Source organism: Miscanthus floridulus, chromosome 1, assembly GCF_019320115.1.
Source record: "Miscanthus floridulus cultivar M001 chromosome 1, ASM1932011v1, whole genome shotgun sequence".
NCBI lineage: Eukaryota > Viridiplantae > Streptophyta > Magnoliopsida > Poales > Poaceae > Miscanthus > Miscanthus floridulus.
Window position 1 is genome coordinate 7303910 of NC_089580.1, and position 16624 is coordinate 7320533.

Below are 16624 nucleotides of genomic sequence, written 5' to 3' on the forward strand. Positions count from 1 at the left end.
TCACACTAAATCAGCTAATAGTACTTTCAGTCCTGGCTTATCAGTCAAACAAACCCAAACGAACAAGGCGTTTACTTAATTTCAAGAGAGTAGTAGCTCCTTTTATGATGAAGATCATCAAATTTACTCGCCATCCGTCGCCGGCAAGGCTGGCTGCGGCTGCTACTCATCACACGCCGCACGGCGCACGCGAACCCTTTCCGCAAAGGCTTGTGTGAAATGTGCAACTGCAGGCCTGCAGACACTTCAAGTTCCAGCTGCAGCCAGTTCCTATTATATATGTAGTACTCCACTAATTCCAAATTATAAGTAGTTTTGACTTTTCTAAATATATATAGTTTTTTTACATGTAGATATAGAAAAGACAGAATAAATAAAAATTTGGACGGAGTGAGTCCTACATATAACAGGAGCTATCTCTCAGATCACTGAAATTCTCTAAGAAGACTGACGCACAGAAGAATATACACATGTCAGTCTGTCAGGTTAGAAGAAAAACAACTCCAGTCTCCAGTACCAAACAAACGAACCAAAATATACCAGGCTATTTCTCCAAAGTCCTAACTGAACTCCTGCGCATAATCCATGTTCCACTGGGCGACTGAGCAACACCCCCCAACAGAGCAGGTACTGCTACCTGGGATAGAACTGCGGACGAGGGTACAAGGGTGTAAAGGGTGCTCCAAGTTGTGGCATGAACGGCGATGCACCATGAACTCCAGGCCAGACTGGCTGGGCAGGGTAACCATGATGGACTCCATGCATTGCGGCATATGGTGGACGCTCCAAGTCAGGTGCTCCAAGTTTGGCATGAACGGCGATGCACCATGAACTCCAGGCCAGCCTGGCTGGGCAGGGTAACCATGATGGACTCCATGCATTGCGGCATATGGTGGACGCTCCAAGTCGCCTCTCAGTGCCGCGTTCCACATTGCAGGATAACCCTGTGTTGGTGGCTGGTGAGTGTGTTGCCTCAGCCGTTTCTGATGTTTCTGTTTGTTCTGTTGCTGCTTCTCTTCTGGCTTATCTTCTTGTTTCCGTTTCTTCTCTTCCGGCTTATCTTCTTGCTTCTGTTTCTTCTCTTCCAGCTTATCTTCTTGCTTCTGTTTCTTCTCTTCCGGCTCATTTTCTTGTTTCTGTTTCTTCTCTTCCAGCTTATCTTCTTGTTTCTGTTGCTGCTCCTGTTGAGGCTTCCTTTGTTTTTTCTCCAGCTTCTCTGCCAGCTCACTCAGTTGCCCTCGCATCTGGTTTTCTTGTCCCTTGTGATGCTCCTGCTCCTGCTTTATCTTGAGCTTCTTCTTACTCTTTGTTTGTTGCTGCTGTGAATTTGAAGTTGAGGCTGTCAAGGGATCTGCTAAACTCCGCTTCTTTTTTTCAAGCTCACCTAACAAAATGTTGATTTCTTCCCTGATACTGGTACAGAGGTTGGAGTTGGTGATTTCCTTCTTAGCCAAAACTTTTGCACTTCTTAGATTATCAAGCTCCTTTATTATAACCGCCCTCTGCACACAGGAAGATGCAGAACTATTAAACTAATAATATAGCAGAGATGAAGCAGATTGAGATGAATTATGAATATATATTTGCCCCCATAAGAATATTACATGTTTCAAAATGAAACTTTATAATGAAATAGGCCACTCCAAATAGCTCAAGCATAAGACATTAAATTTCCTCAATTTTTCTTATGAAACTGGGTGAAACAACCACACAGTCGTGTAAATAAATTTAAAAAATGTATTGTGCCACTAAAATCAATTTCTAGCACATACCAACTGGCGTGTCATATTCTTTTGAGATATCTCCATAGCAGTCTGTTTTGCCTTTTCGACATATCCCTTCAGAAGAGAAAGTGGAGGATACTTGTCCACCATATTAAAAATGCGTGCCAAACATACAACATCCATTTGCTGCCCATTTCCGATCAAATAGTCCATTAACTCTACAAAAAAAGATGAAAGCAGGAAAAACATTAACAAGCAGACCTTACACTGCAGATGAGGTGGAGTCAGAGTTGAAATGATGGTTCAGAACATGCATTCTGATGACTCAGCATGCAAATATGCAAAGCAGCAATGAACTAAATCATCAACAGATCAAGTGCATAGTGATATACTCACTGAGGAGGCTATAATATACCCAAATGAATCAAATATATCCATCAATATCATATTACAAACCATACTGCTTGGATTTATGTCATGCGAAGGCTCAGTCCATGAAATGTACAAAAATGTCATTTCACCCAGATTTTGGAAAATTTCTTGCATGTGATTTCGATCAAGAGATGGCGCCATGGCAGGCTGGCACAATTGGCAGCAGGTAGGTATCAAGGAATAGGTCCATAAAGGCAGCAGCCAAGCATCAAAGAATAGGTTCACATGGGAACAGCACACGAAAACGGGTAAGTGATATAATGTTGACTCTCAGCCTCAGATTATTGATAGTTTCATCATGAAAACTAGGATTACTTAATTAGTCCTCTGTGCATCTTAAGCTACCGACTTGCATTGACTGCTACTGCTCACTTGAAGTGAGGAAAAAGTATGCAAATTTTTAAATATCATGGATAACAGGATAAGTACTTTTGCCATAGTCATCTGTGAACTGTGTAGTACAAGGCTGTAAGTGTAAAAATAAAATGCTTAAACCATAAGACGACTCTGAATTTACGTAATGAGCAGATATTAAAGATCCAACATATTATGTTTTCCCAGCACAGTTTGAGCAAAAGTGCAGAACATATTATAGTTAATAATGCCGAAAGATGTGGTTGTACCTGGGATTCTATTGCCGAGGCCAAGACCCTTTAAGAGCATGGTAGATTTCTTCTTCTGTTTTAACGAGATGTTACCAAAGAGACAGAAGATCTCCTTCGTATCAAACTCAGTTACAATTTTATAGGAGATAACGAAGTTAAGGAGGCCCCACGAGGCTAGGTTGCCAACGACATTGCAACTCTCTGGATTGTCAATCATCTCCTTCCAATCCTTAGCCACCCGCTTGGCCTGCTCAATCGTGTCGGCAGAAGGCTTGGTAACAACTACAGGTACCATTTGAACTAGCCCAACACAGCTTGCCCAGACCTTCCTGGTCTTAACAAATATCTTGTTGTGTAGGAATAGCTCAATTACATGAAGAGCCAGTGCTGCAGCATCTGGAGCACGGCGAACTGCAGCATGCAACTCTGAATTGAATTCGGTGTTGGTGCTTATGAGCTCGACCAACCTCTGTGCATCCATGTTTGTGCATGCTACAGTGCGGTCATCAGATCTACATGGAACAGCCTGATTGCCCCGGTCTGAAGACACCTGGTCTGTAACATTTTTGGCACCTTCCACCTTCTCATGAACGTCCTGCTCTTGCTTCTTGTCGCAAGTCTCCACCTCCTTGTGCTGCACTGAAGATGCCATCTTGGCCGCTGTCTCATCCATGTTGGTATCCTGATCCTCCTCCTCCTCCTTGTCCTGAGAAGCCTTCAAAGCATCTTTGGTATTCAGCCCGTCCTTATCATTATCAACCACCTGAATCTCCTTGTCAGGATCCTGCTCGTTCACCTTACTGGCCTGCTCCTCCTCCCTTGCCTCCTTCTCATCCTTTATCTCATTGCCAATCTTGAAGTTGGCTGCCTCCTCAACTTCCTCTTCCTCCACTACCTCTTCTCTGGCCCCCTTCCTGTCCTTTTCATCATTGCAAATTTTATCGTAGCCGGCTTCTTGCATCTCCTCATCGGCCTTCTTCTCCAGATCTGCCACCACCTCCTCCACTTCCACCTCTCTGGTCTCCTTCGTGTCCTTTTCATCATTGCAAATCTTATTGCTATTGGCTTCGTGCATCTCCTCATCGGCCTTCTCCAGCTCCGCTACCTTCTCCTCCACTTCCACCTCTCTGGCCTGCTTCCCATCCTTTTCATAATTGCAAATCTTATCGCTGTGGGCTTCCTGTATCTCCTCATCGGCCTTCTTCTCCTCCTCCTCCTCCACATCCACCGCGACCTCCTCCTCCACTCCCACTTCCACTTCCACCTCCTCCTCCTCTTCTTCGTCCTCCTCCTGGTTTTCTCCCTTCCCATCGCCGCGAGTTCCACCCAACGCGGAAGCAGCGGGTGCAGCGCCGGCGGCCTCGAGCACACGGAGCTGGCGAAACCGCAGCGCGATTGACGACTGGAGCGAGGAGATGTGGCCGTCGAGGTCCTCCCAGGCGAAGGAGAGCGGCGAGGGGGAGCAGGCGGCGAGGCGGTCGAACGCCTCCCGCAGGGCGTCCCGCTTGCCGGGCAGGGCGGCGATGGCTGCCTCCAGCTCCGCCACCGTCATCGCCATTGGATCCCGGTGATCAGGGCTGGCCTGCGCCATCGGCCGGGAGGGTGTAAGCGGGTTGGGGTTTTGGAGCGGCGGCGGATTGCATGGTGGTGGTTCCCATCGCGAGTTCGACGGCGAGTCGGCGAGGAGCGGAACAGACACGTTTCTCCTGGGCTCCTGGCAAGGTTGCGAACGGACCCGGCGGTGCGTCTGGCCAGGCCGGGCCGGGCTAAAGGGCGAAGGCCCAATGGGATTGAAAGTTCCTAAGGCCATGTTCGGTTGCAGTGCCGTGTGTAGCGAGACTGACCATCGCGAGTCCTCCAATTCGCAGGTATGCAAGATCTTGTGCCGATGCCGTGGGAGCACCTAGCGCCGCAGCCGTCGCGCTCGCCTCTGGGGGATTCGTTCCATGACTCCAGGGGTTTCATTCCTGGTCAGGTCTTTGCAGGCGGGGGTGCGACTGTATAATCGAAACAGACCCAGTATACAGGGTTTCACAGGCTAACTGAACACGTATTTTAGGGAGGAATGTGATTGAATCCAGGCCAGGATTGATCCACAACCGAACATGCCCTAAAGGAGTATAACTTTTTTGCCGATGACGACCAAATCTTACAAGACACATTAGGGGAAAAAATCGACTTGGTTTTTGGAACACATTTCTAACATTAATTTTACAATTTTTTCTCAAAAGAACTTTTGTATTTGTTAAAATATTGCACAAAGCTCCCAAAATGTCTACCCGAAAACTTTATCATTTTCTAAACAAAATTTCTGTACAGCTTTTTAAAAAAAAATTGCTCAAACAAAACTTTTCTTTGAAAAAAAGATTAAAAAACCAACTGACAAGCTTTTGTATCAATTTTTTTTAAAAAAAAAACTAAGGGGATCCATTATCATTTTTTGGGGGAGGTAGGGGTGGTTGTTGAGGGGTGAGCACAGGAAAAAATGCAGACTTAAGGGTCTCAAAAGAGGATCGGTAGAAATTTGACAGAGGGATTATATATTTTTGTGGAATATTTGGAAAAAAAAAACTGAAGAATGATTCATCTTCCAAGTATGGCGATGCAAGAGCTGCAGGTGATGTTTATCAAGGAAGACATCGACTTCTACAATGGACTGTTGTGAACAATGTTACAACCTAGAGCGTGTTTGGAGGAGCTCCTACCTGCTCCCTGTAGAGGCACTATGGTGGAAATCATGGCTCCGGTGGCTCCTCCTCTCTCCCGTTGATTTGTGTCAAAGCCAAAGCTATTTTTTTACCTATATATTATAGAAGTACAGTGATCAACAATGTTGATTTGTGTCAAAGCCGAAGCTATTTTTTTTACCTATATATTATAGACCTACAGTGATCAACAATGTTACAGAGTAGCTCCATAGAGAAGTCAAAGCACCTAGGAGCTGAACTAAGGAAGACATGTTGGTTGTGCCCGGGTCCGGTCGATGAAAGCTGAAAACGCTGCGCACCCATCTGCGGTATGTTTGGTGGAAAGCTGCAGGGTGCTCTCTCTCTCTCTCTCTCTCTTCTTGCCTCTTCTTTGGTTTTTTATTTCCTTTTGGTGGTCTTTTTTTCTGTTACTAGATATATGTCCATGCGTTGCACGAAGGGCTATGTATTTTTACGGGCCACGGTGACACACGTGGCCCTATGCAACTCATGGTTATATATCTGGTATAGGTAAAAATATTAATGCTCGTGACATCAAATAAATATAGTATGAAACTATATTTCTTTACTAATTTAATGGTATATATTTAATATGATAAATATTATTATCTTTTATATATTGAAATTTGACATACGAAAACATGAGTACAATGTAGGGCTGGTAACTCTCAGGATGTCCAGAGGGGAGATTTGTATTGTTCTTTTTTACTTAGAGCTCTCATATCAGAAAATCTCATACGGGAAGGATGTACCCCAATTAGACATGTAAACCTAATTTTCTCTGGAAATATTGTGTTGGGCCTTCTTAGGCTTCTCAGGCCTCGCATATGGAAATATACAGCGACGGGATTGCCAGGTTGATGGGCCAAGTGGGACAGCGGTCGTCCCAACGGCAACATCCCATAGTCGTCGTCAGCATTCGTAGCCGCGTCGGGCGCCGACCTCGCAGATGTTCTCCGCAAGCATGTCCTCCTCGATTAGCTCAGCCCCACCGACCTTCGCCGCTTGCCCGCCTGCCTCCGTGAAGCTCGTTACCACGCTGTTCCAGAATCGAGATCACCAGTCGTCTCCCTTGCCATTGTCCACTCGCCGACATCGTTTTCAGGTTCAAACGCCACAGTCCTCGTGGCGTCTAGAGTTCTAAGCGCCAGCGGCCGCGTCAACATCAACCGCATCCTAGCCGACGTGCGCGCCTTCAATGTGTCGGTGTACATGCTCAGTGCAGGGTTCAAGTGTCAGCATTTTTTTTAATAGCTCCACCATCTCCTTCCTCTCGGTCTGCACTTTCCATCTTCCTAAGCAGTGTCCCTCGTTTGGAAAATCTCTAAGGCACCGATATCCTTGCCTGTCGTAGCGCGTAGGCCCCCAGCGCTGGTATTAACGGTTGGTATTAAAATTGGCTGATTAACCGATTGAGGCTGATTTGTTGTGAGAGAAAAATATTGTAGATTTTAGCTAAGGCATCATAAGTGAAATCATCACTACTAAGTACTAGATGAGGTGGAAGTAGAAGTGCTACAAGATGGGTTAGCGGGAGCAACAATGATAGTTTTATATAATGATTCATCAATTATACCACAAGTTAAACCTACATTACAAGTCTCAACATGCTTTTTCTTATTTTACTCATCAAGCAAAGATGAATGAGCTTTTTCAAGCTTCTTATGAGCCTTGTCAAGTCTCGTGAGCTTTCTCTAGCCTCTCATGAGTTGCTTTGAACTCATCAAGGGCTTGCTTAAAGGCTTTTACTTCCTTATGCAAGCTTTTACATTCCCTTCTCTTAATATCAAAGTGTTCTTTAGCATCATCTAGCATGTCAAGTAGTTCATCCTTAGTTGTTTCATCATCATCACTATCACTTTCATTTTTATTATCATTATCATGTTCCTCATCACAAGTTTTATACCTTAGTGGCCTTAGCCATAAAACATGATGGAGTGTCGAAGAGAGAAGACTTCTCATTGATAGTAATGCTTGCAAGTGTCTTCTTCTTGGTGGTCTTGTCATCATCACTTGAGGAAGCATCACTATCCCAAGTGACCACATATGAACCACTCTTTTTCTTCTTCTTGAAGGTCATCTTGCCCTTCTTCTCTTTCTTTTCCTTCTTGTCCTTCTTCTTGTTCTTCTTATCATCATATTTGTTTCTATTGTATGGGCATTGAGCAACAAGATAATCTTTGCTTACACAATTGAAGCACCTTCTTGACTCTTCTTTATTGTTGGATGAAGACTTCTTTCTTCTAGCATGGTAGCCTTTCTTCATCATGAACTTGCCAAATCTCTTGACAAAGAGAGCCATCTTCTCATCATCCATCTCATCAAAGCTCAAGTATTCATCTTTACTTGATGATTCTTGCTTTGCCTTACCCTTGGATGATGTGGCCTTGAATGCCACACTCTTCTTCTTGTCATCCTTCTTCTCCCTCTTTTTTTTTCCTTCTCATCATCATCTCTATAAGCATCATCGGTCATGATATCTCCCAAGATTTGGTTTGGTGTCATTGTGTCCAAACCAGTCCTCACTAGCAAGGTGACCAATATGCCAAATCTTGCGGGTAAGCATTTCAAGAACTTATGAGAGAAGTCCTTGTCCTCCATCTTCTCACCAAGTGCTTTGAGATCATTGATAAGCACTTCCATCCGATGAAACATGTCCGGTACAATCTCATCTTTCTTCATCTTGAAGCTAGCATATTTCTTCTTGAGAATGTATGCATCTTGAAGCTAGCAAATTTCTCCTTGAGAATCTATCCACACAATGGCTATGTCACTACACTAAGTTAGTGTACTCTTAAAGGCTAACTAAAGAGCCACACTAACCAAACTAACAAGCTCTCACGACTAGCTACACTAAAGAGATTGACAACTAGTTTACGGTAATATAAAGAGAGAGAGAGAGCAAGATGGTTATACCGCCGAGTCGAGGAATGAACCAATCAATCACAAGAATGAATACCAATGAAGACAAATCACCTCGGAATCAAATGATGACACAATGATTTTTTACCGATGTTCACTTGCTTGCCGGCAAGCTAGTCCTCGTTGTGGCGATTCACTCACTTGGAGGTTCACGCGCTAATTGGCATCACACGCCAAACCCTCAATAGGATGCCGTACAACCAACACAAGATGAGGATCACACAAGCCACGAGCAATTTACTAGAGTACCTTTTGGCTCTCCGCTGGAGAAAGGTCAAGAGCCCCTCACAATCACCACGATCAAAGCCGGAGACAATCATCAACCTCCGCTCGATGATCCTCGCTGCTCCAAGCCGTCTAGGTGGCAGCAACCACCAAGAATAACAAGCGAATCCCACAGCGAAACATGAATACCAAGTGCCTCTAGATACAAACACTCAAGCAATGCACTTGAATTCACTCCCAATCTCACAAAGATGATGAATCAATGATGGACATGAGTGGGAGGGCTTTGGCTAAACTCACAAGGTTGCTATGTCAATGCAAATGGCTAAGAGAGTGAGCTTGAGTCGGCAATGAGGCTTAAATAGAAGCCCCCACGAAATAGAGCTGTTGTACCCCTTCACTGGGTACTGCTTGGGGCGACCGGACGCTCCGGTCAGATCGACCGGACGCACCTGGTCCAGTGTTCGATCAATGGATGCACGCCATGTGTTGCCTCCATTCAACCTCAGTCGCTTGATCTCAACGGTCAAGTAGCGACCAGACGCAGCACAATGCCAAGACCGAACACACCTCTGCCGAGTCCGATCGTTTCCAGAGAGGTTCCATTCATGACCAGACGTGTCAGTTTGATCATGACCGGACGTAGGACTCTAGCATCTGGTCACTTCCAGTAAGGTACCAGAGGTGGAAATTCACGACCGGACGTGTCCGGTCGATCACGATCGAACGCAGCATCAGCGTCCGGTCCTTCTCCTCTTCTTCTATGCTGCCACATCAGCGGGACCGGACGCACCCACCATGCGCCCAGTCATGAAGTGACCCAACATCCGGTCAAAGACCGATGTCTGTGCTTACACTGCTGCTACCTGCTACTGACCGGACGCACCAGTCCAGTTGAGGCCAGCATTCGGACACTCTGTGAAACCCTGTCTTTTCTATATAGGGCGCCGGTAGCACCGTTGGACTGTCCGCACTCTACGGACGGACACTCCGCCAGTGAAGATTCGAACCCTTTCTCCCAAGTGTTAAATACAATGTGTATCACCTTTGTGCATGTGTGTTAGCATATTTTCACAAATATTTTCAAGGGTGTTAGCACTCCACTATATCCTAAATGCATATGCAATGAGTTAGAGCATCTAGTAGCACTTTGATAACCGTATTTTGATATGAGTTTCACCCCTCTTAATAGTACGACTATCAAACCTAAATGTGATCACACTCACTAAGTGTCTTGATTACCGAAATGAAATGGCTCCTACCTCTTATACCTTTGCCTTAAGCCTTTTGTTTTTCTCTTTCTTCTTTTCAAGTTTAAGCACTTGATCATCACCATGGCATCACCATCATCATGTCATGATCTTCATTTGCTTCACCACTTGGAATGTGCTACCTATCTCATGATCACTTTGATAAACTAGGTTAGCACTTAGGGTTTCATCAATTCACCAAAACCAAACTAGAGCTTTCACCTGGGTGAGTTCGTTGCGAACCATAGACCTTTGGCTTCCCGAACAGGAGGCCTAGCCACGGTCGGTGGTGAGCGAGGGTACTGGCCCCTCTGGGTAGGTGAACTCTGGAATGCTGCCACCAGAGACAGTTCTGAGAGTGTGTCCGCTATAGGCTACATGCCCCGGATCTCCATGTCAAAGGTTTGGGTCATAGCCGTGGGCGGACACGGGTGCTGGCCCTTTGATGCTGATGAACTCGTAGTTTTTACGGCGGATGTGGCCATCGTGGACCATTCCACCAGCAAGTCCACCGGCAGTGTGAGGTGTCATCGCTTCCTTCTCAACAAACGAGAGTGTGCGATTACCCCCTATCTAGCGCGCCAACTGTCGGTGTTTTATAAATCGGACTAGTAAACTTATACGATTACCGCGCTACTCTAGGAAGACGATGGTAGCATCTAATAGACACGAGGATTTATACTGGTTCAGGCTAGAGCCCTACGTCCAGTTATAGAGATGATCGAGTGTGTGCTCCTCGCTTGAATGCTCTAAAGTTCTTACAATAGGGGGTGCAAGAATAGTGAAAGAGGTGGAAGGACCCATGCTAGGCGAAGGGTTGCCTGAAGGGAATCTCCAGGAGCCCTCCTACTATAATGAATGAATGGAATGGTAGAGGATGTGAATGAGTAGGGAACTCAGAATGTCTGGAGAGGGTGCCATGGCTGCCCTTATATAGAGTTCGGGGCCAGGGCCCATACAAAGCAGGAGGTTCTCCCGACCGAAGGGTCGTGAGCTTGAGGGAGATCCTAGCTAACTTGGTTTGCAAGCTACGCCATCTTGTGGAGCCATCCGGGCATGGCCGTCATCATTGCCTTGTGGCCATGTTGTGGTAGGGCATGACATGGTGCTACTGTGCCTACCGTGGCTACATTGTAGCCTTGTTGGTGGTTCATCAGCCGTCATGTGCAACGCGGTGTCCGACGTAGCCTTCGTCATTGTCTTCGAGCTACCAGGGGTGTTGTACCCAAAGTAGGTAGCTGCCCTGGGTCATCGATCACTTGGTCGCTTTTGTGGGGCCGAGGGCCATGACCCCGTTCGTTGGGGTCGGGGCACTCTAACGGTCTAGATGTCCTTCTATCAAGCCCCTTGTCATGGATCCCATTCTGTAGTGGGTGGGATCGTACAAGCGTCTAGTCGGTCCATATTTGAATGGTGGGTATCATACCTGTTGCCACCGTGGTGCGGTGTAGTCTTGTCGGAGCGGTATGGCACAGGGATGGTGTCTGACTAGGCCAAGGTGACCGTTGTTCCCTTGGTCCTTGTGGGGTTAGTTCAGTGTGCTTGCTCCTATCAGAGCAGTCATGCCTAGCTAGGCATGACCTCTCTCCACCCCTTCTGGGGGTCGTGACGGAGGAGAGGCCATGCGTCTTGTGGGCGCCGTATGGCTAAGGTGGCTGGTAGGGGTCGTGGCTGACCCCCGGCCTTGGCGTCTTGCCCGCTCTGTTCGGCTTTCACTGGGCCTCGGTCGTTCGGGCCTTTGTTAGCCATTGTGTTGCGAGCCACGTGGCCTGCTAACTAATCGGTGCCTTGAGATACCACAGGGTTACAACCCCGACAACGAGGAAGGGTTGCAAAGCCCTAAGCCTTAGTGGCTAACCTCAACAACATGGACTTAGGCAAGCCTTGGTGGTGAGCTGAACCACGGGATAAATAATCGTGTCATCGTGTGCTTGATTTACTTCACTTGCATTTCACATTATTGTTGAGGTAATTTGTAGGGTTTGTTGTTGATCTACTTGTATGTTTTTCCTGTACAACTTGTAGCTATCAATCTATGATCTACCCCACTATAGGAAGCTCAGTAATTTCTTCGATCTAAATTTTCATTTATAGATTTTGAACTGTCACTCGAAGTTGTTTACAGGTATGGCAGTGCCGCTGTTCTGGCCTGGCAGTGCCATGGGTTGTGAGCGGCAGTGCCATGGGTTCAATTTGACATTTGCCTAAGTTTTGTTTAAACATGCCTATTTACCCCCCCTCTAGGCTTACCAGAGATCCTACACAAGGTTAGTCGGATAATTGGATGGCGCTAGGTGAAAAGAGGAGCCCGACGAAGGGGGGGCTGTAAGTGCATCTAGCCCTTTAGTGGGTTTTGGTAAATTGTATGACAACACAATTAAAGGTCTAATAAGTTTGCTAAGTGTTGAACAGGAAATTGAGTCTATTGCATATACTTGTGAGTTGTGTATTACCAAGTATATGCAAGGTTCAACTAGTAGGCAAACTTGATGATATGCCACATTGTGTTAAAGTGAATGCCAAACCGTGTATTGTTGTATTGGAAGTTTATGGAAGAAATCTAGTTCAAGCAAAAGACAACAATGCAAATGAAATCAATGAAATGGCTTCTATGTTGTGGGATATCATAGCATCATGTGAAAGCAAACATATTTGGTAAATGACAATGTATAGTGGATATAAGTCGGTCTCTACATTGGTTTGCTTACATAGATGAATATATGAAAGATCAATTGGAATGTCAAGTCAAAATAAGAAGGGAATAAGGAATCGTGAATTAGCTTAACCATATTGATGTTGATCCATGTATGTCTCTATGTGAGACAAACTGAAGCTTGATTGATCTCAACATTCATATCTAGAAAATATTCAAGTAAGGATCAAAATATTGAAGAAATGGTTTTCAATGGATGCTTAATATAATGTGACTTAAGTATGGCTTGATAGGGTGAAGATAGCAAGGAAAGGGCTTCGAGGTACTAAGCGAAGGTGAAGGGCAAGCGACGGCTTGGCGACCGAGGTACCATGGCTAAGGTGAAGAAGAGAGTACTTGCATTGAGTCAAGGTACTAATCCAGCTATGATGAGTCATATTGTGTTGAGGATAAAATCATTAGTGGAAGTGACTTGAAGCCATGAAGGTGAACTCATATGTATGGAAATGGCTCAAGTCATATAATCAAGGTATAATGAGAATGAGGAAAACATATTCCATACTAGAAGTCCTCAATTGCCAAATGAAGTGGCAACCAGCTCAAAGGCATTTACATTCTTTTATGCTTTGAATTTGAGTTTAGGAAAAGCCATACTATAAAGAGGGATTCTAGTACAGTTAGTCAACTGTGCAACTAGATGCTTAAAACTATAGATCTATATCCTCTTACCTAGCCAAAGCAGCCAGCGAAAAATCTCCAGATTCTCCCTGTTTTGGCTAGGGCGGCAGTGCCACCCTATGAGGGCGGTAGTGCTGCCCATAAACGACCGTTGGGACCCAAGAGGTATAAATACCATTTGGGCTAGCCCACAACGAAGAACCTTCTTCTCCAACGGTTCAGTTCGAAACTGAACAGACCAAAGCTCACATCTCTCTCCTCTATTGTTGCTCCTTCAAGCTCCCAAGCAATCCTTGATTTCCACCATCAAAACTTGAGAGAAAAGGCAGCAAAACTCGATTGAAGAGCAGATCCACTGATTCCCAAAGTCTAAGAGCATTTGGTTCATGTTTGGCCGGTGGTTCTAGGGTTTGTTACTCTTGGAGCTTGCTCCTAGCTGGCTAGGCATTGCCCTTATGCTTGCCAACTCGTGTGGTAGCCTTGGGAGGTTTGTAACCTCATCCTACAGCTAAGAAATTACCCCTCACTTCAAGAGTTCATTCTCTTGATTTGAGAACGAGGGCAAGGCAAGCCTTAGTGGTGAGCCAATCCTTTTGTGGATGCCTCAACAACGTGGACTTAGGCAAGCCTTGGTGGCGAGCTGAACCATGGGATAAATTTTGTGTCTCGCGTGCTTCACTTTGTGTTCTTGCTGGTTCAGCTCTTTGCTAGCTGTTATTAGGGTTTGGTAGCTCGATCCTCTCTTGTGTGAGATTTCTATGGAATCCAGTCTTCGAACTGGATTTTGTCTTTCTGTTGCAGGATTGAGCAGTTGGGGTCAGATTACTATCTGTAAAATCTCAACACTATCTACTTTATTTTTGAAGGCCGGTAGTGTCGCCCTCTGTTCTAACAGAGTTTCGAGTTGAATTTGCAGGATTGAGCAGCTGAGAAGGTCAAGTTACTATCTGTGAAATCTCAATGCTGTCTGCTTTATTTTTGAAGAGCGGCAGTGCCGCCCTACAAGGCCGACAGTGACACCCTCTGTTCTAACAGAGTTTTGAGTTGAATTTTTATAGGCCTATTCACCCCCCCCTCTAGGCCTCCTAAGCGACATCAAGGTCCTTTCAATTGGTATCGGAGCCTGGCTCTCAATTTCGGGCTTAACCGCCTTGAGAGAATGATGTCGACAAGTAAGGAGGTATCTCTAGAACTTTTATTTTTAGATGGCTCAAATTATACATCTTGGTCTGCTAGTGTGCTTGATGTTTTTAGGACCATGGGTCCTCAAATAGAGCAGATTGTAGATGTGAGCATTTCACCTCCTCATGATGATTTGATCTACTTATCTAGAGAGGAAGTGAAATGCTTACAACTCAATGCTCAAGCTGCTAATGTCTTATTTAGTGCTTTGAGTGAAGATGTACTTGATGCTGTCATATTTGGAGATGGTGAACCACTTGGTGATGCTCATATCATTTGGACCACGCTCAAGGAAATGTATAGCAACTCCAAATGTGATGTGAGCAACCTCTCATTAGAAAAAACACTTGAGGAATGCTCAACTTCATCGACAAATGATGAGCCTCAAGTGATTCTCTCAAAAGGCCTATTTGATCATGCCACATCCACTTACTCGCCAACATATGACTTATTGGATGGTAATGAAATAGTTGGTGAGAACAATATTTTTACATGTGGTACTTCTACTTTCTTTAGTTCTTGTGAGACTAACATTTTAAAGGAAGAAGAAGCTTGTGATCGGTGGAAGCCAAATGATGAATCCACCTTACCAAGAAGCTCAACTCTCTATACCACTTCACATATCGGTCTCATGGCAAAGAAAGAGAAGAAAGTGGCAAGTGAGAGTGAGAGTGAGAGTGACAGTGACAGTGACAGTGGTAGTGATGATGATGAGATCAATCAACACCTTGCACATCTAAGCAAGAAAGATAAGTTGATAGTGATCAATTTCATAGAGAAGATTCAAGAGCAAGAAGAAGATCTCTACAAGTAAGAAGAGCTTCTCGTTGAAAAGATCAAATGCTTGGAGAAGTTGACCAAAAAGCATGAAAAGCTTAAGTGCTCTCATGCTAGCTTGGTCCAAAGGTATAAAAACTTGTCAATTGAGCAAACTCATACTATTAACTCTCTATCTTGTGTTGCTCAATTAGAAGATCAGAATTATATGCTCAAAGACAAGTTGGAAAGGCTTACTAGCAAAAATGAGACTTTGCAAGAAAGTCATGATGGGCTTTTGTGCTCTCATGAGAAGCTTATGGACTCTCATCTCATGCTAGAAGTTGCTCATGAGGTTGTGGTAACAACGGTAAAATCATACCAACCTCACACTCACAAATGCACATATACACAAGGTTCATCTATTTTATCATGTGCTAACAAGTGTTGCCCTCAAGCAAGCCAACCTTCCATTGAGCATGTAATTGTAGAAACTTGTGATGATTCCATTGCAAAAGAAAATGAACATATCAAGGAAGAAGTTGAAATGCTAAAAAGGGACTTGATTCAATGGAAGGGCAAGTGCAATGCTCAACCTTCTCAAGATAACCATGAAGACATGGTGAAGAAGCTTGAGAAGAGATCAACCGATGCATGCATCAAGCCTTATCAAAAGGGTTACAAGTCCAACAATGGCAAAGTGAAGGGGATACTTAAAGAAGTGCAATCTATCCAGAATGCAGCAGTTCAGCCAGCTGCATAGACTGCGGCAGTGCCGCACCCCAAGGGCGACAGTGCCGCACTTGGACAGAACAGGAAAGTTCCCAAGGCCATCAAGGTGCAACGTCAATCAAAGAAGACTCTCATCACTTGCTTCAAATGCAAGAAAGATGGTCACCATGTCAGAGATTGCCCCTTGAAGAAAGAAGAGAAGGGCATGAGCAAGATCCAAGAGAAGAAGAAGATGGCTCATGTCAAGTTCTCCAACATGGGACACAATGCTTCTATGTGTTCCAACAAGGTCGATGATCAAGCCACACTTCCAAAGAACAAGACAAGAAGAAGCAAGAGGAAGTGTTATGGTTGTTATGAGAAGGGACGTGAAATTGGCTCATGTCCTAATAAGAAAAGTGAAGGCTTGTCATCATCAATAAAGAGGTTCATTAGCAAGGTAGCAAGCAAAGTGCAAGAAGAGAAGGCTAGAAAGAACAAGAACCGCCTATGCTACACTTGCAAAGGAAAGGGACATTTAAGTAAGAATTGTCCCATGGGTAACACTTCTAAGCTCAACTTGTCAATTGATTTAAATATGCTTAGGAGGCCCAAAAATGACACTTATGCTAGAAAGGTGATTGGTTCACCATGTGCTAGCACACAGGCCATTTGGGTGCCTAAGTCTCTTGTGACTAACCATAATGGACCCAACATAGTTTGGGTACTAAATTATGCTTAGTAAGTGTTGTAGGTATTTGAAGGTGATATGAAGCTT

General features: G+C 44.9%; 1 protein-coding gene across 1 annotated transcript; it reads right to left on the reverse strand.

Annotated features, from left to right (window-relative positions):
* Window positions 1–317: 317 nt before the first annotated feature.
* LOC136471992 (uncharacterized) lies at window positions 318–4482 on the reverse strand. The gene is made up of 3 exons (XM_066469738.1): window positions 2780–4482; window positions 1773–1942; window positions 318–1502 (listed from the first exon to the last, which is right to left on the reverse strand). Exons 1-3 carry the CDS (start codon window positions 4350–4352, stop codon window positions 561–563), a joined length of 2685 nt encoding a protein of 894 aa, XP_066325835.1. The 5' UTR covers window positions 4353–4482; the 3' UTR covers window positions 318–560.
* Window positions 4483–16624: the final 12142 nt, after the last annotated feature.